This window comes from Rhamphochromis longiceps, linkage group LG9 (genome assembly GCF_057381845.1).
Source record: "Rhamphochromis longiceps isolate RC_006_pf linkage group LG9, R_longiceps_female_GT1.1, whole genome shotgun sequence".
Lineage (NCBI taxonomy): Eukaryota > Metazoa > Chordata > Actinopteri > Cichliformes > Cichlidae > Rhamphochromis > Rhamphochromis longiceps.
Genome location: NC_140565.1, coordinates 11,431,518 through 11,454,000, shown reverse-complemented (window position 1 = coordinate 11,454,000; position 22,483 = coordinate 11,431,518). Strand labels below are relative to the sequence as shown.

The window sequence follows — 22,483 nt, the reverse complement described above, 5'->3', positions numbered from 1 at the left end:
TTCTCCTGGCTGAAGTTTGGTCCTTTTACAGCATCCTGCCATGCGATTACATTTGTTTCTCACCACCGAGAACACTCACGTTAACTTTTATCGAGTGGAAAAAAAAGTTAGCTTGTTTATATTATGCTAACATAGCTATGTCGCTAGCGGTCACGTAGCACATCATTATATACCAGCTAGCCCAACTTCAGTAACCCTACAAACGTCACTGCTGTTTAGTTTTCTGTCTTCATTTATGCTGGAAGTGATAACAGAGCTGTATGTTTTAATTTGTTTCCAAAACCCCGCAGTCAGGACATGCTATATTGTATTTAGATAGAAGCTAGCGAGCTAACTCCCTGCTAACTTCTAACTCCATTAAATGTCATAAATTCCGTTTTCATGGATGCCTGGATGTTAAACTCAATTGTTACACCTGGTAGAGCAGAACGCTGATCATTTTATTAAAGATGAAAGACTTTAGACAGTTTTTCAACTCTCAGTAATGCCACAGTGATCGTTTGATATATGGACCTGCAGCGGAGTTTAGACCCAGACACGGCTAGTGACGTCAGACTGAACAACCGGATATCTGCGGAGTATTTTTTTTTAACGAGTATCCTATTTTCTAAAGCACAGCATGTAAAGGGTAGCTCGGTTAGCAGGATGCTAGCATGTAGCGCTTAGTGAGACACGCCTCAGACGAGTTGAGCAAAGACCCCGTCTGTGTACTTTATACGTGAGCAACGGATTTAAATAAAATTAAGGTTTCAAAAGACAAACTTGAAGATAAAAAAAATATATATATATACACTCACCGGAGAGCCGCCAGGGTTTGCCGCTGCCATCTTGGCGCTCCTAAATTCAAAACTGCCTCTGCAGTCAGGCAGGGGAGGCGTGGAAATTGTCTTTGAGTTAGTCAAACGTTTTCCTTAGTTCGAGTAGATGATAAAAAAAAATAATAATAATAAATGGGATTTTAAGTAGGACTAGGCGTTCTGTAATGATCTCTATTTAGGAGAAAAACTTAATCACTCACCTTTAAACAGCTCTCTTTTAGGAGACACACTGCTGGCTAACGGTGTCATGTGATCAAACAGCGTAATTTAATTGGCTGAGAGCCACTCGACTCGATCTGGTGCTGATTGCTCTGGCTTGGGTCATTAAAGTTCATCACTTTTGCAGTTGAATTTTTGCAGGTGAATTTTTTTCAGGTGAATTTTTGCAGGTGAATTTTTTTCAGGTGAATTTTTGCAGGTGAATATTTGCAGGTGAATATTTTTGCAGGGAAATTTGGAGGATAAAAATTCAGTGTCATAAATTCAATGTCTAAAAATACTTGAATTCTGATGATACTATATTTCTTCCATAGATATCCGTGCTCTCTGTTTATTAATAAAAGCCAAACTTCATTAATGGTAAGTGACAGAGATCTTATGAGTTCTTGCTGGTTTGTATCCACAGGAGGATACAAGCAGCTGCTTCTGTTTGCAGTCACCGTGCACCAGTGTTGTGTTTAATTGTGTCAGTGTTCATTTTTAAACACGTTTTTTAAATCAAATGTTTATGTATACATCAAGATTAATGTTCCAAACAAATGACACTGTACAGCAAATACATACATAGACATGTGCAGCAAAAGGAATCCGAGAAGATGTTTAACTTCTAAATGTTTAAATTGTTTGTTTTATATCCAAAGTCTGTCAGTTTGTCATTCCCTGTTATTGCTGCTGACTAATCACTCAAAGTGACACAACATGACCGTGGGTCTGATTTTTCTGGTAAACTTGTTTAGCAGCCCACTGGAGACGGATACCCTGTTCTTTGAACTTTAATACTGGACAGAAAATCGTCTCCTTCCAGAAACAAAGGGTAGCATTAGAACTTGTGTGAACAGCAAAACAATGTAGAAGATTTCCTTTTGTGTCTGTGTTGTGTCTAGGGCTGCCACGATTTGTCGACTAGTCACGATTACGTCGACTATCAAAATCGTCGACGACTGATTTAATAGTCGACGCGTCGTTTGAAGCTTTGTAAGATCCCAAAAGACGCAGGAATAAGTAGCAGGATTTAAGAGTGTAATAACGGACTGAAACAGAAGATGGCAGCACTGCATGTACAAGGATGCCAGCTGCCGTTAAACCCCGAAGAAGAAGAAGAAGAAGAAGAAGAAGCAGCAGCTGTGTCCCAGAATTCATAGCGCGGCCCAGCTCAGTTTCCAACAATGGCGGCAGCTAGTTAGTTTTAATATTACTCTTATTATTCTTTCTGGGTCACAAAATAAACGTTTAACATATTTTCAGCCGAGAATGTAGCTGTGTAAACCTCAAATATCAGCTCAGTTTATCAGGACACCACATATTTTCAAAAGCGCTCTGACGTTTTCAGAGTCGTCTGTTACCCACTAGCTCGATAGCTAGCCGGGGGCTAGGTCACTAGCACGGTGAGAACACCGGACTCCAGGCAAATTGTTTTCAAACCCACCGCCGTCTTTCGCTACTCAGGTTAAATATATATGAGTCACTTAGATAAATTAAAAATGTTGTTGTTTGGCTTTTTTTTTTTTTTAGTATTTTATTTGTTCCTGAGTAAATCGGTTTGTCTGAGATTAAAGTTATAGTTTTTACACAGCTGAATAAACGTCAAGCAGACAACTGATTATCAGAAGTGTGAGATGCTGGAGAATATACTCCGTTGTCCTGTTATATTTTAGATAGCAAGGAGTTTATTAAACTTCACCGAAACAATCTGCAAATTTCATTAAAATTGAATAAACTATCATCTTGTCTTTATTTTTAGTTAGCACCTTAAAAGCTTAAAGCTATAAGCTAATGATAGTTATATAAGAGCATATGCTGCATGGTGCAATAAGCTGTAGTTTTATGTCCAGTGGATGATGATCTGATTAGTCGACTAATCGCATAAATAATCGGTGACTAGTCGACTATCAAAATAATCGTTTGTGGCAGCCCTAGTTGTGTCACATCATTTTGGCTCAAGAGTTTACTTTATTGCTATGTTTGTTTTTTGCTATTTTATTACTACATTTGTATTGTGCAGCACTTCGGTCTGCCAGGTGTGTTTTTAAAGTGCTATATAAATGATGATGACGATGATGCTTACGGAACAGCTGAAAGACTTTAAAACAAACCTGTTACTTTAATGATATTTCTGTGGTACTACAGAGTCCAAAAGAAGTATCGCAGTAATAATTCATCCAAATTGTAACTTTTAAATGTCATTATCAGCCCAAAGGTTCACAACCAGTTCATCCCTGATAGAATGTAAATATATACAAATCTATAAATTGTATTATGTATATAACTGTGAAACAAACATAATGGACCATTAATGTATCATAATAGTACATTTCTGAATTTGGGGTATAATTCCAGGTGGGATGAGTGTCTGTACAGCTCCTCCTGTTGATGTAAAAAAAGAAAAAAGTAAATGCCAGTTTTTTTTAGGTTTTCATGTTGATGTTGTAACACAGTAAAGAATTACTCTTACAGAAATAAATGTCATTTTTTCAACTTGCAGTTAAATTCATGTAACTTAATGCTGATGCTGTTGACGACTGGGGCTCACACGTCTTTTACTTTGTCTCCAGGACCGACTCACCATGGTTGACCCACAGGAAAATAGCCCGCAGGACATTCCTGACTATGACGGCATAGAGGATGAAGCTTTCCCCCCACTCCCACCACCACACTCCCCAGGCCGGGGAGGCCAGGAGGAAGGAGACCCTTTTGCAGATGGTAGATGCTGCTGTGCTCTTACAGGATTACTATGAGGTCTTTAAGATGTGATGATTCAGAACTTTGTATTTTAAATTCATGGTTTAATGAAGAATCATAGAAAAATAAGATTCAGGAAAAAAGGCTAATGTGGGAGAAATACAACCTCTCATAGTCCTTCCACAAAGCTTTTTGGAACAGCTTGATAATAATGAATTTGTTAGTTCAGCCTAGAATTAACAAATGCATGAACTGGTTTTTCAGCATCTCTCTGAGACTGGATGTTTCTAACAATAACAACACACATGTTTTTGTTTGCGTGAGCAAATGAAACCTATCAGATACTGTTCAAACCAGCACATTTCTTCTGTAACCTCCAGTCTATAATTTGTCTGGATTTAAAGATAAGCTTGAAGTTTGCCACGCTGCCAACAGAATGAGTTAGAAACACATCCTGTTGTCATGTGTTTTCAATGCAGGAGATGAAGGTGAGGTATCACAGCTGGCTGATGTCCCTACTGCTAAAAGGAGAGGCGTGAAGAGACCCCAACCCAAGCTGGACTCCCACAGGTAGCAAAGACATTTATATCACGACAGAGGGTTGAAATGCATTAAAATGCGCATTTAAATAGGAATTTGATGTCATCTTGTGTGAGCTGGGACACAAGGAGGCCAAAATCATTGATTGACGTGTGCAGACTGTCAGTGTTGCAGCCAGGTTGAACACGAGTCTGTGACTGCACTGGTTTTTATCACCGTTTCACTAATAATCGTGCACAGAGGCTCAGAGACACACTGACACACAGAGTTGTTGCAAATGTTTGAAAACGTAAGTTTGTGGAAAGAACTTTGCACAAAAAAAGTGATGTGATATTATCTGAGTGGCGACACCTGTCGTTTCGCAGAGTACTGCAGCGTCTTCTTACGCTTTAGCGGCGGGTACAAATGACTGCATCTGTGTGATGATGGTGCAGCTTCACTCTGCCAGTCATTTAAAGAAGAAAGACTCTAATACCATTGTTGTTTTCATCATTTGGATGGGCAAAATTCCCAGACTGAAAATTGTCAGAGTGTTGGAGACATCCCTGGATGTGTGTGAGAAAGATGTTTCCAGTCTCTGTACACCTATAGTGTGAACCTGGTTAGTATTGCCAACCATAAGTCAGGCTCGTTCCCAGTAGTCTCCCAGTGGGTGTTCCAGTGGCACTCCTCTGTTACTGTTCTGTTCACAATGTTCCTGGACAGAACTAAGTTATACTAAATCAAAGGATGTTAAATAAGCTTTTAAGTAAGAACGTCGATTATACTTAGGATAAAACTTGCAAGCTGTATTAAAGAAAAACATAGATTTTCATTTGATAAAATATTCAAATTAATTGCAACTTTGCTATAAATATATATATATATATAGCAATTTTTTATTTTTTATTTTTAGATGGAGAAATTTGACTATTTCTCATTATACTGCCTTATGTACAAACAGGTAGGAAAAGAAAGGTTGTGGGCACCCTGAAAACCAAACACCCTACCCCCCCCCAACAAGCTACTGCCTTCTGAACATGGTACATCTGAAGGCACTGACATTTCCATTCAGAGGGTCTGTCTGTGTTGGCCCTGTGACAGGCTGGCGACCTGGCTGCTGGGATGGGCTTCAGCCATCCACGATCCTGAATTGGATAAGCCAAATACGCCTGGATGTGCTGCTAACCCTGCTTGTAATCCATTAATGGTTTAACTTAGTCTTAATATTTTTTCCCAGGCTGATATCAGATCGAGGGCTTCCAGCTCTGGGCACTCTCTTTGACAATATCCAGTTCAAAGGCAAAGGACACGAGGTAGGATATGATAACATCTGTCCCACCAATTACCAGATGTGAATGAACATTGGTTTTTGAGCTAAATCTGTTTGGCCTGTCAGCTTTTAATTAGATGTCCTAAATTTGGTTTGAGACTAAAAGGTCAAAAGTTGCCCTTTCTGTCGTGGTCAAAAATGAGTGAGGGGAACCAGAGGTTGGTTTACCAAATTAAGATGTCTTTTGTTCCAATGACTGGAAGTCATTTTTTAGTGGGAAGAAGAAGCGTCCTATCACACACAGCCCTCTTTCATATCACTACTCGCTGTTTTTGATGTTTGCCCCATTAGGCTGCAGACCTGCAGCTGCTGATGCAGAAGATGGAGAACTGGGCCCACAGGTTGTACCCCAAATTGCAATTTGAAGATTTTATTGACAAAGTGGAAAGGCTCGGCAGCAAAAAGGAAGTGCAGGTGAGAGGAAGCAGTAGAATATTTCCTGCAAGCGTGTGGGATTCCTAATGTTCAGAATTTGTAATTTTTTACTCATTCTTCTATAGACATGTCTTAAACGAATACGACTGGACATGCCCCTGACACATGAAGATTTTACAAGTACAGATGGTAAGAAGAAAAATCATTACTGATGGGGATACGGTGGACTAGGGCTGTGAGATATGACCAAAGTCTCATCTCCCGATATAAGAATTCTATCGTCCGATAACGATATAAATCACAGAAATGTAACATTTTCTGTCAATTCTGTGAATCTCGACTTGCGTGAAGTGTTTCCAGCTGCGCGTCATGTAGCTGGAGTCGAGTGTTTTAACCGATGCATGAAACGACACATTTTTAGACAGAAGTTGTAACGGCGCCGTTTTCTTTGTGAGTATTTATTACACGGCGTGCTGCGGGGGAAAGCCTGTTCTAACGTTTGAGTCTAAGGTTTATTTTTTAGCACCTGGCGGCTCTGTTTTACTTCTCATCCGTAAACACTCTGCTCTTTCACGTGATTCCGTTTATTTTGAAAAGCCTCAACAGGATCTTGAGCTTTATTCTGAAAGGTTTATGTGGAACATAAACAAGCGGACACGCGATGGTTTTACCGTCGTTGTTGCTAACGACAACGCATAAAAACAGGCGCTTGTCCGTCCGTAGTGTGGTTATATATAAGAGAAAGAGAGAACTTTACTACAGTGACATCAGAACCATGAAGAAATATTGCCGTAAACAGTTTATTTTGCGACACCACGAAACAAACGATAGCGTAAAATGAAATAGACGTTTTTGTATATATCGTTGTATCGAACAGCCCTACGGTGGATTCACACCTGCAGGTGCACATAGGAAATACTTGCCATATTCCACAGGACTTAATTATCAGCACTGCTTGAAATTGTGTTCAGGTGCTGGTGACGAAGAGGTACAACGTGAACTGGAAACATTTGGGGATCCTGATCTGTTCAGCAGAGAGAGTTTTATTAATGCTCCCCAAGGGCAGATTGCCGAAGCCCTCGCTCCCCCACCTACTCCCTCTCTGACCGAAGAGCAGCAGAAACGTATCCGGTTGTTCAGTCTGACGTCACTAGCCGTGTCTGGGTCTAAACTCCGCTGCAGGTCCATATATCAAACGATCACTGTGGCATTACTGAGAGTTGAAAAACTGTCTAAAGTCTTTCATCTTTAATAAAATGATCAGCGTTCTGCTCTACCAGGTGTAACAATTGAGTTTAACATCCAGGCATCCATGAAAACGGAATTTATGACATTTAATGGAGTTAGAAGTTAGCAGGGAGTTAGCTCGCTAGCTTCTATCTAAATACAATATAGCATGTCCTGACTGCGGGGTTTTGGAAACAAATTAAAACATACAGCTCTGTTATCACTTCCAGCATAAATGAAGACAGAAAACTAAACAGCAGTGACGTTTGTAGGGTTACTGAAGTTGGGCTAGCTGGTATATAATGATGTGCTACGTGACCGCTAGCGACATAGCTATGTTAGCATAATATAAACAAGCTAACTTTTTTTTCCACTCGATAAAAGTTAACGTGAGTGTTCTCGGTGGTCAGAAACAAATGTAATCGCATGGCAGGATGCTGTAAAAGGACCAAACTTCAGCCAGGAGAACAACTGAGATAATCCATCCACAATACGAGGTTAGTCATTCATATACTGCTGCATGGGCTGGGCTGTAGTTACATCGTAAGGTTTTAAAAACTGAGCTTAAATAAATGATTAGCGGTAATAAAAGCCGAGGGAGGTCAACAGGGATCACTGACTGTTTTAGGAGCTTTTTGAGATCAAATAGAAGAAAATACATAACATTAAACATGTTAACAACACAAAAGCCATATTAAACGCAGACTACTTTAGACCCGGAAGTAGGATTCGTCGCGTCATCACTGAACAACCGGATAGATAGATAGACGAACACTGCAAATATAATGTTGGAAACGAGAACGGCCTTTAGTGAAGGGGTAAAATACACCATGAATAAAGCCATAGAGTGAATGGCTGCCATGGTTGCAGAACAGCCTGATTTAATGACAAGAATGGGGAAGAGTGAGGTGAAGTGAACCACAGCCACAAAACACGGTCAGACAAGGCGGCAAAAGGGCAGTGATCTGTCCGTCAGTATGAAGTTGGTGTGTGCTTTGGTGAACAAAAACTCCAGACTGGTAGCAGGAAGATGGGAGACTCGTGTTTCACTGGAATAGTGGTGAATTAAAACATCCTTTGTTGGGGACATTTCGGTGTAAATGCATCCATACAGGCAAGACAGAGGCAGACCAGACAGTGAAGAAAACAAGGCAAACATTAGAAATATAAAAACGGAAATATAGGATGAGTCGGGGATGAGTTCCTGCCCCAAGTGGAGGAGTTCAAGTATCTCGGGGTCTTGTTCGCGAGTGATGGGAGAAGGGAGCCGGAGATCGACAGACGGATTGGGGCTGCAGCTGCAGTAATGCGGACGCTGCACCGGTCCGTCGTGGTGAAGAGGGAGCTGAGTGTAAAAGCGAAGCTCTCAATTTACCGGTCGATCTACGTCCCTACCCTCACCTATGGCCTTTACATGACTAACGTCCCCTCTTCTCCCTACCTCACATTAGCCCCCATCTTTCTTCCAGGTGGAAAAGACCCGTCACCTTCTGGGAGTGGCGGCTCCCGTGGGAACAGCTCCCACCACCAAGTCCCTGAGTGAGTCTCTGTCCCCCAGCGTGAGCTCCAGCACTCTGTCCACGTCCACCTCCGCCTCCTCGCAGATCTCCAGCACCACCTTTGAAAGCGTGAGAAGGAGCTGGCCACCAAGGTGAGAAAAACGTGGGCTTAGTGGGCGTTCTTGTTGCTGCCTTCTTCCTTCTCTGCTCGGTCTTGTTCCTGTTGTGTTGTAGTGCCTGCGCCTTCTGACACACACCTTCAATACTGAATACAACCAGCTGGTGAACAGCATCAGTGACTGCAAGGTGAGAAATAATACAAAGAAATAAAAAAATAGCCTTTCTGTGTCACATCAGGGAGTTCCTATATTGACGTCTACCTCATCCTGCTGTTGTTTCACTTCAGCTTTCTCTCATCTCACCGATCGGACGTGATCCATCCGTGACGAGCTTCAGCAGTGCCACCCTCACCCCTTCCTCTACCTGCCCCTCTCTCTCGGACTCGCGCTGTGGCTCCATGGGCCAGAAGTAAACATATTTTTAGGAACATTGACCTCGATCTGCAAACGGTTATTGACAGGTTATCCATTTGATTCTAACTTGGTGTGATTTGTGTTAAAGGACCCCTGAGAACAGCTCACGTGCCTCCAGTCCCTCCTGCTCAGACTGTGAAAACTTCCCGATGGTTCCCACTCTGGAGACCTCCTACCTTGCGCGGGCTGCAAAGAACGAGTTCCTGAACTTGGTGCCTGATATTGAAGAAATGCGACCAGGGTGAGTAATGCCATATTAACCCAAATACTGTCACTATGACATGTGTCTCACAGACCAAATGTAAGTCGACACTCATGTTCTCTAGTTCAAGCAGAAATGATGTGGATCGATTCAAATTCCTGAGCCTGGATGATTTCAGCTGGAAACAAACCAACTCTGCTTCTTCCTCAGATAATTCAATTCAATTCAATTCAATTTTATTTATATAGCGCCAAATCACAACAAAAGTCACCTCAAGGCGCTTCATAGATACAGAGAAAAACCCAACAATCATATGACCCCCTATGAGCAAGCACTTTGGCGACAGTGGGAAGGAAAAACTCCCTTTTAACAGGAAGAAACCTCCAGCAGAACCAGGCTCAGGGAGGGGCGGGACCATCTTCTGCGACCGGTTGGGGTGAGAGAAGGAAGATGGGATAAAGACATGCTGTGGAAGAGAGACAGAGGTTAATAACAGATATGATTCAATGCAGAGAGGTCTATTAATACATAGTGAGTGAGAAAGGTGACTGGAAAGGAAAAACTCAATGCATCATGGGAATCCCCGGCAGCCTACGTCTATTGCAGCATAACTAAGGGAGGATTCAGGGTCACCTGGTCCAGCCCTAACTATATGCTTTAGCAAAAAGGAAAGTTTTAAGCCTAATCTTAAAAGTAGAGATAGTGTCTGTCTCCTGAATCCAAACTGGAAGCTGGTTCCACAGAAGAGGGGCCTGAAAACTGAAGGCTCTCCCTCCCATTCTACTTTTAAATACTCTAGGAACAACAAGTAGGCCTGCAGAGCGAGAGCGAAGTGCTCTAATAGGGTGATATGGTACTACAAGGTCATTAAGATAAGATGGGGCCTGATTATTTAAGACCTTGTATGTGAGGAGCAGGATTTTGAATTCAATTCTGGATTTAACAGGAGAAATCTGCTCTCTCTTTCTAGTCCCTGTCAGGACTCTTGCTGCAGCATTTTGGATTAGCTGAAGGCTTTTCAGTGAGTTTTTTGGACATCCTGATAATAATGAATTACAGTCGTCCAGCCTGGAAGTAATAAATGGTAAATGCCCTGTATTTATATAGCGCTTTACTAGTCCCTAAGGACCCCAAAGCGCTTTACATATCCAGTCATCCACCCATTCACACACACATTCACACAATAAATGCATGAACTAGTTTTTCAGCGTCACTCTGAGACAGGATATTTCTAATTTTAGAGATGTTGCGCAAATGGAAGAACGCAGTCTTACATATTTGTTTAATATGTGCGTTGAAGGACATGTCCTGGTCAAAAATGACTCCAAGGTTCCTCACAGCGTTACTGGAGGCCAAGGTAATGCCATCCAGAGTAAGAATCTGGTTAGATACCATATTTCTAAACTTTTCAGGGCCGAGTACAATAACCTCAGTTTGATCTGAATTAAGAAGCAGAAAGTTAGCGGCCATCCAGGTCTTTAAGTCTTTAAGACATTCCTGCAGTGTAACTCATTGGTGTGTGTTATCTGGCTTCATGGACAGATAGAGCTGGGTGTCATCTGCATAGCAGTGAAAATTTATGCTATGTCTTCTAATGATGCTGCCTAGGGGAAACATGTATAATGTAAACAGAATTGGTCCTAGCACTGAACCCTGTGGAACTCCATAATTAACCTCAGTGTGTGAAGAGGACTCTCCATTTACATGCACAAATTGGAGTCTATTAGATAGATATGTCACAAACCAAACTGTACACTGGTAAACTGTTACAATAAAAAAAGACCGTAATTTTCTTTACTCTTCTTTATTTATGTAACTTTTGTTTTCACTGGCAATTTAGTATTAGGTTAGGACAAAAAACAAATTAGGAAGGTTAAAGACAGAACATTACTAGATTGTGGTTTTAATTAAAATGTAGCCTTTGACAATGCTGAACACATGAGAAGCTACTTTAAGGCATATCACCCAATTTGTAATATTGCTAAACATTTCTTAAGGCAGACGAGTCATGCTGGCTGGGTCAGTGTCATTTTTGTTGTAATTGATGTCTGGTTTGTTCTGTTCCCTAGTGATGGGTAGGGATGGGTACCAGTATCCGGTGTTCTGACATAATCCTTGAAATAGTAATAACACAGTATCCTCAGCAAAGATGAATTAAACAAGTTTTATTTTAATGGAAGTTTACTTCAAGTCTTCAGATTTTTACTGTCTTTTATTTGATTACTTTAAAGTATATGATTACATTAGAGTAATTAAATAAAGACAGTTTTGATGGAGCTCCTGAGCCAGCCCAAGCTCTCTATGAAGACGAGGAAAAACTCCCCTGGGGGGGCCAGACTGACGGGAAGAAACCTCGGGAAAGCCCATTCAAAGAGAGATCCCCTTTCCTGGGATGGCTGGGGGGGGGTTACAGGAATTCCAAAACACTGAAATTTAAAGTGGGCCAATTTAAAAAAAATTATTTCCTGAAAAAAAGAAAGGTAATTCATACATCACACATAAATGATAACGTCTGAATTGTGTGTGTTTGTGTGTGTGTGTGATAGGCTTATCTCAGCCAAGTGTGATGCTGTAGCTCCTCCAGCGTCGGCCGCGTCTCCGGGACTTTGGTTAAACACGCGTCCAAGAAATCCCGGCAGTCTGGAAAGAAAGGAAAGAGAAAAAACATGAAGATGATAGTTCCAGTGGTCCAAGCCATCAGTCAGTCTTGAAGTGTGACGTTTTCTTACTTTTGGACAGATGTCTTTTGAATTTCAGGCGCTTTTTGAGGAAGCTCGTGGTGTTAAAGTCCCCGGCATGAAGCGCTTCGTACAGAACCACTCCCATTTGCCATACCGTGGTGGGTCCACACCTGTAGCAACTGCGCCCGTACCACTCGGGAGGGGAGTAAATTTCTGTACCTAATAAACAGACACAATTGCAATTTCTTCTAAAACAAAAGGCGAAAATTGTGACATCTGTGAAGAGCAAGAGCAGAATATGTTACCATAGAAGACGCGGTACTGCGACTGCTCCTTAACAAAGCAGCTCAGTCCAAAGTCGATGATACGAACACGCGGTACATCTGAGCCGGTCTCAATTAGAATGTTCTCACTCTTGATGTCCCGGTGAAAGATGTGTTTATCCTCCAGGTGCTTCGCAGCATCAACCAGCTGCTTCAGAATGACCTGGAAATAGAGCAGGGCGATATGACCAAAAATATTTATCACGATATACATTTGAAAAGTTGTGATAACGATATAACTGACGATATAACTGACACTAGACAAAATACTTTACAACGCCACAACTTTATTAGTGCAAAAATCCCCATAAATGTATTTTCACTTAAACAAGCAGCTGTTTTTTTATGTGCATTAAAGTTATATAAAAATGTAACAGTGCAAATGCAAATTCCTCGCTGACAGTTTAACCAAAAGGCATTTCCAGTGGAAATTGGCCGACATATCCTCAGCATAACCATGTAAAATATCCACAAAGCTTAAAAAGAGGTTATACACACACAATACGGTAATATCACGTTGAGGTGCAGTACGTATCACTCCGCGAGGCGCCTGCCTACGATAGCCGTAATGCTCCGACAATCCATCGAGCGGTGCGGCTTTGTAGCTTAGCAAAGTCGCCGTGTACATAAAATCGTTTTGAGGTCAGTAAACACAACCAGAATTCATACATAAGGCACACGGGATTATAAGGGGCACTGTCGAGTTTCAGAAAAATCAAAGGATTGATTTTAAGTGTGCCGTATTTTCCAAACAACACGGTAATAACGACGGCCCGCTAGCATGCGCTACCAAAAATCGTGCTTTGTTGTGTATCTGACGGACGAAAGCTAAACCAGTTCCACACCACTAAAGTTGCAGCATTTTTACAAACCAGTTCTGGTTCATCCGTTTCATTCAACGATCCACTTTTGCTCTTCTCTTTCTGCGTCACCGCCATCTGCGTATGTAAACATAGGCACTGCGCATGCGCGTTTTACCTATTCTAGCGCGATATTTCATTTTCCTATCGTTGCCCAAAATTACACCGGTATTACCGTGAATGGTATGATATAGCCCAGCCCTACCTGGAAACGATGAAAAAGACAATAATCAATCAATGGGTTAATGTTTCTCTAATACTCTGTGCTTTGATTGAATGATGTACAGTCTAAGACTCTTCTAAGGCAAGTCAACTTGCCTTGGCCTTGTCCTCTGGCAAAAATCCTCCATTTTCTTCTATGTATTTATCCAGGTCCACAGCGGGGACAGGTCTCTCCATCACCAGGATCAGCTCTCTGCCAAAGTCAAACCACTCCAACAGAGACACTGGGGCTGATGTTTCCACTGATCCATCTGCTTCAGCTGCAAGCTTCAGCATGATGGCAACTTCCACTGACACATTCTTCCCGTTATCATCCTGAAATATTTCAACAAAGTGGATGATGAGGCACAGACGTTCCACAGGTGAACGCTGCATGCAATCCACTAATGTAAAAACAATTCAAGTCTTGCACATTTACCTTCACTTTGCAGTACACTTTCCCCTTTGGGATGTGTTTGATGGCCACCTAAAAGACACAGGGCATTGATGAGCATTTCCTCAGTATGACATCATTAAAGGTGTAAAACAGCATACATCTCAGCTTACGATATTATCCCTTATCTGCATTACTGCCTGTCTTACTACCACCATCTGAACACTTACTGGTAAATGATCCTTTATGCGGTAGCCAGCAAACACTGCTCCACAGCCTCCTTCTCCAAGCCGGTGCTCCTCCACGTATCTTGCTTGGAAGTCACCTAAACAGACAAACACAAATTGGGTTTTACTACAGCTGTCACACAAATTACTCTCTGCTGTACCCTAAATGTTCATTTTGCTCTTCACCTGAATATAAAAGCTAAGCTGCTTGCTACTTACGTTTCTGTTCAGCCACTGACTTTTTGGCAACGGTTTTGGTTTTGTCCTGGTCCACGTTCTTTTTCTTAGGTGGGTCCCTGGTGTCTCCCGCAGCTTTCCTTTTGCCAGCCTTTTTGTTTTTACTGCAGCTCTCTGAAATCTCTATGCTGCAGTCTGCAGATGTGGAAAACACCAAAAGCACATCAGCTTATTAGATAATAGACACAAATATCTCCCAAACACTAATATCTTCAAACTAGCAACCAGATGTACACTTAATCTACCCCTCACTCAACTAATTAGCCTACCTTTACCAGTGTCCAACCAGGAAGATGCCTGCCCCTTGTCACCGCTCACATGCTCAAGAAGTTTACGCTTTTTTGCTGTATTGGTTGTCCCCGCTTCATCTTGTTGGACCTTTCGCTTGACTCCCCCGACCACATGAGCATCTGAGCTGGTGGAAGGACCAGCCTGCTCAGTGACCCTCCTTCTTTTTATGGGGGTCGTTTTTTCAGGACTGGCCTTTCTTTTAGCCATCCTGCTCTTACAATCTATAAACAACAACAACACATTAGTGAAAAAGAGCGCTCGACATCAGGACTAGAAGGATTTTGATGTCATTGAATTTTAAATTAGTATTGCTTACAATATAATAACAAGTTTATCCTTTTGATAAAAAACACACCAAAACGAGTCCATACCAGGTCTACTAAGTCTAGATACTGATGACACTTGTTGCTCTGTTTTCACTGCTCAGTCCAAGAATAAACTTGTCACATTATTTTACCAAAAGACAAAGTGCCCCAGTAACCTTTCTTTGATTAGACATGTTGCACTCAGGTTAGTTTCAATCAAAACCAGGATTTAAATCCTCTAAAAATGAATCATTTTATACACAGAGCCTCAACATTGTTAGAAATGTACATTCTGTTATTTAGGGGATTTTATTTTTTACTTACTTTGATCTCCTGGATCTTTCTTATCTGCCTCAGTCGTAACTTTTCTTGTTTCCTTTTTCATCTTAATTTTTAAAATAGAAAATGTCACCTTAATGAGTGAATAGTCCTTCAAATGTCTGGATGCTTGACTTTTCTAACTAAGCTGTATAAGTCAGTTCTGTAAGTGAGCTTTAAAAGTAAACTCCGGAGTCTATGGCAACACAACATTAGAACCTTGCCTTTTAGTGACATCACTAAAAGGCAAGTAGTTTAAAGAAAAACACTCTGGCATTTCATATAATTCAGTAATTTCACATTAAACTTTCTTTCATTATCCTTTCATTATTTGTTTAAAGACTTGATGTGTGGATGCTACTATGAAGACTTCTAGTTGAGCAAACACTAATAAACACTGACTAGTTTATCTGAGATAAAATATAACACTTTTTTATTAAGTCAGTGTTAACTCTGTTTTTTTCTGTTAGGATCATTCAATAGTATCAGAAGAGAAAAGAAAAGTATGTTTTGTTTTGTTTTTTTTCTTCAAGATCTGTTCACATGTACTTAGCAAGAGTGAGTACACAGCGTTAAAAAATGGTACTTAGTGTAGTGAGGAAGGCGAAAAGCAAAGCGAGCATATGAAGGTAATATTGAAGAAGGCGCAGTTTTGAAGTGGTGAAAGGCAAAGGCATGAGTGCAAGCGTAATAAAAGGTAATAGGAGAGATGTCGAGCAGGCGGAGGACTTGGCTGGAGCAGGAAAAGGCAAAAGGGGAAACGCGAGTGCACGTCTGAAACTTCTTCACTGTCAGTGAATCCTAATTCTTAAGACTAACTAAGAAGAATAAATCTATGTATGAATGTCGTTTTGAGCACATCTCCTCTTTCTACTGATCAATTCTTCCACCTAGTGGATAGATGATAGTATTGCAGCTTGTCTCGTCACCTGTTGTGTGTTTTGTGTGCTCCAGAACCTGCGTCCTGTTGGAGTACTGTACGTAAAACACACAAACACTGGAGTGAACACAGCTGCTGAACATCTCTATATTCATAACTTCTTCCTGTTATCTCATATGTCTCCCTTCATCTGTGTAGGAACGGTGTACAGATGTATGAGTATGTCACTCCTGCTCCTCCACCTAACACCTCCACTCCAAACTAAGTTTGCTCGGCTGCTTTGGTTCACTGATCTGCAAGTATCTGTCATTTGTTTGCAGATGTCTGCAGGAATTATTGTAATGATCCATTAATGGTGCCTGATTTCATTCAGTTTTACAGCTTGTCTCGTGTTTTTGAACTGCTTCCCTCACAGTTGTACACAGTGCTAACATGTGCTCTTACTCTGTGTTTTATTCCTGAAGAAAAAGAAAGTGCCCAGCCCAGCAGGATGAAGATGGGCCATACGTCAAGAAGCCGCCAAATGCCTTCATGCTCTATCTCAAAGAGCAGAGGCCAAAGGTCATTGCTGAACTCAACATCCCTGGAAATGCAGCCGTAAATGCAGTGGTGGGACAGAGAGTAAGTGTGTAACTCTACGTCTATTGCAGCATAACTAAGGGAGGATTCAGGGTCACCTGGTCCAGCCCTAACTATATGCTTTAGCAAAAAGGAAAGTTTTAAGCCTAATCTTAAAAGTAGAGATAGTGTCTGTCTCCTGAATCCAAACTGGAAGCTGGTTCCACAGAAGAGGGGCCTGAAAACTGAAGGCTCTCCCTCCCATTCTACTTTTAAATACTCTAGGAACAACAAGTAGGCCTGCAGAGCGAGAGCGAAGTGCTCTAATAGGGTGATATGGTACTACAAGGTCATTAAGATAAGATGGGGCCTGATTATTTAAGACCTTGTATGTGAGGAGCAGGATTTTGAATTCAATTCTGGATTTAACAGGAGAAATCTGCTCTCTCTTTCTAGTCCCTGTCAGGACTCTTGCTGCAGCATTTTGGATTAGCTGAAGGCTTTTCAGTGAGTTTTTTGGACATCCTGATAATAATGAATTACAGTCGTCCAGCCTGGAAGTAATAAATGGTAAATGCCCTGTATTTATATAGCGCTTTACTAGTCCCTAAGGACCCCAAAGCGCTTTACATATCCAGTCATCCACCCATTCACACACACATTCACACAATAAATGCATGAACTAGTTTTTCAGCGTCACTCTGAGACAGGATATTTCTAATTTTAGAGATGTTGCGCAAATGGAAGAACGCAGTCTTACATATTTGTTTAATATGTGCGTTGAAGGACATGTCCTGGTCAAAAATGACTCCAAGGTTCCTCACAGCGTTACTGGAGGCCAAGGTAATGCCATCCAGAGTAAGAATCTGGTTAGATACCATATTTCTAAACTTTTCAGGGACGAGTACAATAACCTCAGTTTGATCTGAATTAAGAAGCAGAAAGTTAGCGGCCATCCAGGTCTTTAAGTCTTTAAGACATTCCTGCAGTGTAACTCATTGGTGTGTGTTATCTGGCTTCATGGACAGATAGAGCTGGGTGTCATCTGCATAGCAGTGAAAATTTATGCTATGTCTTCTAATGATGCTGCCTAGGGGAAACATGTATAATGTAAACAGAATTGGTCCTAGCACTGAACCCTGTGGAACTCCATAATTAACCTCAGTGTGTGAAGAGGACTCTCCATTTACATGCACAAATTGGAGTCTATTAGATAGATATGTCACAAACCAAACTGTACACTGGTAAACTGTTACAATAAAAAAAGACCGTAATTTTCTTTACTCTTCTTTATTTATGTAACTTTTGTTTTCACTGGCAATTTAGTATTAGGTTAGGACAAAAAACAAATTAGGAAGGTTAAAGACAGAACATTACTAGATTGTGGTTTTAATTAAAATGTAGCCTTTGACAATGCTGAACACATGAGAAGCTACTTTAAGGCATATCACCCAATTTGTAATATTGCTAAACATTTCTTAAGGCAGACGAGTCATGCTGGCTGGGTCAGTGTCATTTTTGTTGTAATTGATGTCTGGTTTGTTCTGTTCCCTAGTGATGGGTAGGGATGGGTACCAGTATCCGGTGTTCTGACATAATCCTTGAAATAGTAATAACACAGTATCCTCAGCAAAGATGAATTAAACAAGTTTTATTTTAATGGAAGTTTACTTCAAGTCTTCAGATTTTTACTGTCTTTTATTTGATTACTTTAAAGTATATGATTACATTAGAGTAATTAAATAAAGACAGTTTTGATGGAGCTCCTGAGCCAGCCCAAGCTCTCTATGAAGACGAGGAAAAACTCCCCTGGGGGGGCCAGACTGACGGGAAGAAACCTCGGGAAAGCCCATTCAAAGAGAGATCCCCTTTCCTGGGATGGCTGGGGGGGGGGTTACAGGAATTCCAAAACACTGAAATTTAAAGTGGGCCAATTAAAAAAAATTATTTCCTGAAAAAAAGAAAGGTAATTCATACATCACACATAAATGATAACGTCTGAATTGTGTGTGTTTGTGTGTGTGTGTGTGTGATAGGCTTATCTCAGCCAAGTGTGATGCTGTAGCTCCTCCAGCGTCGGCCGCGTCTCCGGGACTTTGGTTAAACACGCGTCCAAGAAATCCCGGCAGTCTGGAAAGAAAGGAAAGAGAAAAAACATGAAGATGATAGTTCCAGTGGTCCAAGCCATCAGTCAGTCTTGAAGTGTGACGTTTTCTTACTTTTGGACAGATGTCTTTTGAATTTCAGGCGCTTTTTGAGGAAGCTCGTGGTGTTAAAGTCCCCGGCATGAAGCGCTTCGTACAGAACCACTCCCATTTGCCATACCGTGGTGGGTCCACACCTGTAGCAACTGCGCCCGTACCACTCGGGAGGGGAGTAAATTTCTGTACCTAATAAACAGACACAATTGCAATTTCTTCTAAAACAAAAGGCGAAAATTGTGACATCTGTGAAGAGCAAGAGCAGAATATGTTACCATAGAAGACGCGGTACTGCGACTGCTCCTTAACAAAGCAGCTCAGTCCAAAGTCGATGATACGAACACGCGGTACATCTGAGCCGGTCTCAATTAGAATGTTCTCACTCTTGATGTCCCGGTGAAAGATGTGTTTATCCTCCAGGTGCTTCGCAGCATCAACCAGCTGCTTCAGAATGACCTGGAAATAGAGCAGGGCGATATGACCAAAAATATTTATCACGATATACATTTGAAAAGTTGTGATAACGATATAACTGACGATATAACTGACACTAGACAAAATACTTTACAACGCCACAACTTTATTAGTGCAAAAAAACCCATAAATGTATTTTCACTTAAACAAGCAGCTGTTTTTTTATGTGCATTAAAGTTATATAAAAATGTAACAGTGCAAATGCAAATTCCTCGCTGACAGTTTAACCAAAAGGCATTTCCAGTGGAAATTGGCCGACATATCCTCAGCATAACCATGTAAAATATCCACAAAGCTTAAAAAGAGGTTATACACACACAATACGGTAATATCACGTTGAGGTGCAGTACGTATCACTCCGCGAGGCGCCTGCCTACGATAGCCGTAATGCTCCGACAATCCATCGAGCGGTGCGGCTTTGTAGCTTAGCAAAGTCGCCGTGTACATAAAATCGTTTTGAGGTCAGTAAACACAACCAGAATTCATACATAAGGCACACGGGATTATAAGGGGCACTGTCGAGTTTCAGAAAAATCAAAGGATTGATTTTAAGTGTGCCGTATTTTCCAAACAACACGGTAATAACGGCGGCCCGCTAGCATGCGCTACCAAAAATCGTGCTTTGTTGTGTATCTGACGGACGAAAGCTAAACCAGTTCCACACCACTAAAGTTGCAGCATTTTTACAAACCAGTTCTGGTTCATCCGTTTCATTCAACGATCCACTTTTGCTCTTCTCTTTCTGCGTCACCGCCATCTGCGTATGTAAACATAGGCACTGCGCATGCGCGTTTTACCTATTCTAGCGCGATATTTCATTTTCCTATCGTTGCCCAAAATTACACCGGTATTACCGTGAATGGTATGATATAGCCCAGCCCTACCTGGAAACGATGAAAAAGACAATAATCAATCAATGGGTTAATGTTTCTCTAATACTCTGTGCTTTGATTGAATGATGTACAGTCTAAGACTCTTCTAAGGCAAGTCAACTTGCCTTGGCCTTGTCCTCTGGCAAAAATCCTCCATTTTCTTCTATGTATTTATCCAGGTCCACAGCGGGGACAGGTCTCTCCATCACCAGGATCAGCTCTCTGCCAAAGTCAAACCACTCCAACAGAGACACTGGGGCTGATGTTTCCACTGATCCATCTGCTTCAGCTGCAAGCTTCAGCATGATGGCAACTTCCACTGACACATTCTTCCCGTTATCATCCTGAAATATTTCAACAAAGTGGATGATGAGGCACAGACGTTCCACAGGTGAACGCTGCATGCAATCCACTAATGTAAAAACAATTCAAGTCTTGCACATTTACCTTCACTTTGCAGTACACTTTCCCCTTTGGGATGTGTTTGATGGCCACCTAAAAGACACAGGGCATTGATGAGCATTTCCTCAGTATGACATCATTAAAGGTGTAAAACAGCATACATCTCAGCTTACGATATTATCCCTTATCTGCATTACTGCCTGTCTTACTACCACCATCTGAACACTTACTGGTAAATGATCCTTTATGCGGTAGCCAGCAAACACTGCTCCACAGCCTCCTTCTCCAAGCCGGTGCTCCTCCACGTATCTTGCTTGGAAGTCACCTAAACAGACAAACACAAATTGGGTTTTACTACAGCTGTCACACAAATTACTCTCTGCTGTACCCTAAATGTTCATTTTGCTCTTCACCTGAATATAAAAGCTAAGCTGCTTGCTACTTACGTTTCTGTTCAGCCACTGACTTTTTGGCAACGGTTTTGGTTTTGTCCTGGTCCACGTTCTTTTTCTTAGGTGGGTCCCTGGTGTCTCCCGCAGCTTTCCTTTTGCCAGCCTTTTTGTTTTTACTGCAGCTCTCTGAAATCTCTATGCTGCAGTCTGCAGATGTGGAAAACACCAAAAGCACATCAGCTTATTAGATAATAGACACAAATATCTCCCAAACACTAATATCTTCAAACTAGCAACCAGATGTACACTTAATCTACCCCTCACTCAACTAATTAGCCTACCTTTACCAGTGTCCAACCAGGAAGATGCCTGCCCCTTGTCACCGCTCACATGCTCAAGAAGTTTACGCTTTTTTGCTGTATTGGTTGTCCCCGCTTCATCTTGTTGGACCTTTCGCTTGACTCCCCCGACCACATGAGCATCTGAGCTGGTGGAAGGACCAGCCTGCTCAGTGACCCTCCTTCTTTTTATGGGGGTCGTTTTTTCAGGACTGGCCTTTCTTTTAGCCATCCTGCTCTTACAATCTATAAACAACAACAACACATTAGTGAAAAAGAGCGCTCGACATCAGGACTAGAAGGATTTTGATGTCATTGAATTTTAAATTAGTATTGCTTACAATATAATAACAAGTTTATCCTTTTGATAAAAAACACACCAAAACGAGTCCATACCAGGTCTACTAAGTCTAGATACTGATGACACTTGTTGCTCTGTTTTCACTGCTCAGTCCAAGAATAAACTTGTCACATTATTTTACCAAAAGACAAAGTGCCCCAGTAACCTTTCTTTGATTAGACATGTTGCACTCAGGTTAGTTTCAATCAAAACCAGGATTTAAATCCTCTAAAAATGAATCATTTTATACACAGAGCCTCAACATTGTTAGAAATGTACATTCTGTTATTTAGGGGATTTTATTTTTTACTTACTTTGATCTCCTGGATCTTTCTTATCTGCCTCAGTCGTAACTTTTCTTGTTTCCTTTTTCATCTTAATTTTTAAAATAGAAAATGTCACCTTAATGAGTGAATAGTCCTTCAAATGTCTGGATGCTTGACTTTTCTAACTAAGCTGTATAAGTCAGTTCTGTAAGTGAGCTTTAAAAGTAAACTCCGGAGTCTATGGCAACACAACATTAGAACCTTGCCTTTTAGTGACATCACTAAAAGGCAGTGTCCCAAGTAGTTTAAAGAAAAACACTCTGGCATTTCATATAATTCAGTAATTTCACATTAAACTTTCTTTCATTATCCTTTCATTATTTGTTTAAAGACTTGATGTGTGGATGCTACTATGAAGACTTCTAGTTGAGCAAACACTAATAAACACTGACTAGTTTATCTGAGATAAAATATAACACTTTTTTATTAAGTCAGTGTTAACTCTGTTTTTTTTCTGTT

At 41.1% G+C, this 22,483-nt stretch overlaps 4 protein-coding genes and 1 pseudogene across 5 annotated transcripts in view; 3 read left to right on the top strand and 2 right to left on the bottom strand.

Moving 5' to 3' along the window:
- Nucleotides 1-100: 100 nt before the first annotated feature.
- Nucleotides 101-9,447, top strand: LOC146661775 (TIMELESS-interacting protein-like). Its single transcript, XM_085417866.1, has 12 exons — nt 101-1,250; nt 1,352-1,397; nt 3,590-3,737; nt 4,196-4,286; nt 5,476-5,551; nt 5,860-5,982; nt 6,069-6,132; nt 6,915-7,099; nt 8,640-8,798; nt 8,904-8,975; nt 9,076-9,197; nt 9,291-9,447. Exons 2-12 carry the CDS (start codon nt 1,395-1,397, stop codon nt 9,445-9,447), a joined length of 1,200 nt encoding a protein of 399 aa, XP_085273992.1. The 5' UTR covers nt 101-1,250; nt 1,352-1,394.
- Nucleotides 7,110-18,856, top strand: LOC146661773 (transcription factor 7-like 1-B). Of its 2 annotated transcripts, XM_085418309.1 has the most exons (9): nt 7,110-7,667; nt 8,640-8,975; nt 9,076-9,197; nt 9,291-9,443; nt 13,641-13,852; nt 16,320-16,416; nt 16,586-16,742; nt 17,136-17,186; nt 18,716-18,855. In XM_085418309.1, the coding sequence occupies exons 5-9, from the start codon at nt 13,828-13,830 to the stop codon at nt 18,734-18,736; spliced, it is 351 nt and encodes a 116-aa protein (XP_085274435.1). In that variant the 5' UTR covers nt 7,110-7,667; nt 8,640-8,975; nt 9,076-9,197; nt 9,291-9,443; nt 13,641-13,827; the 3' UTR covers nt 18,737-18,855. The 2 variants fall into 2 exon arrangements, with proteins under 2 accessions (XP_085274435.1, XP_085274436.1); XM_085418310.1 differs by lacking the exon at nt 17,136-17,186 and having other exon boundaries at nt 18,716-18,856.
- On the bottom strand, nt 11,953-13,766 carry LOC146661774 (serine/threonine-protein kinase pim-2-like). Its single transcript, XM_085417865.1, has 4 exons — nt 13,587-13,766; nt 12,391-12,571; nt 12,134-12,304; nt 11,953-12,044 (listed from the first exon to the last, which is right to left on the bottom strand). The coding sequence occupies exons 1-4, from the start codon at nt 13,764-13,766 to the stop codon at nt 11,953-11,955; spliced, it is 624 nt and encodes a 207-aa protein (XP_085273991.1).
- Nucleotides 18,857-18,861: 5 nt separating the features above from the next.
- Nucleotides 18,862-20,630, bottom strand: LOC146661772 (serine/threonine-protein kinase pim-3-like; annotated as a pseudogene).
- LOC146661770 (DIS3-like exonuclease 1) overlaps nt 20,478-22,483 on the top strand; it is a 34,780-nt gene continuing 32,774 nt past the window's right edge. The window contains exon 1 of the mRNA XM_085418247.1: nt 20,478-20,617. The gene's annotated coding sequence lies outside the window, so the exon portion shown is untranslated. The remainder of the gene's footprint in view (nt 20,618-22,483) is intronic.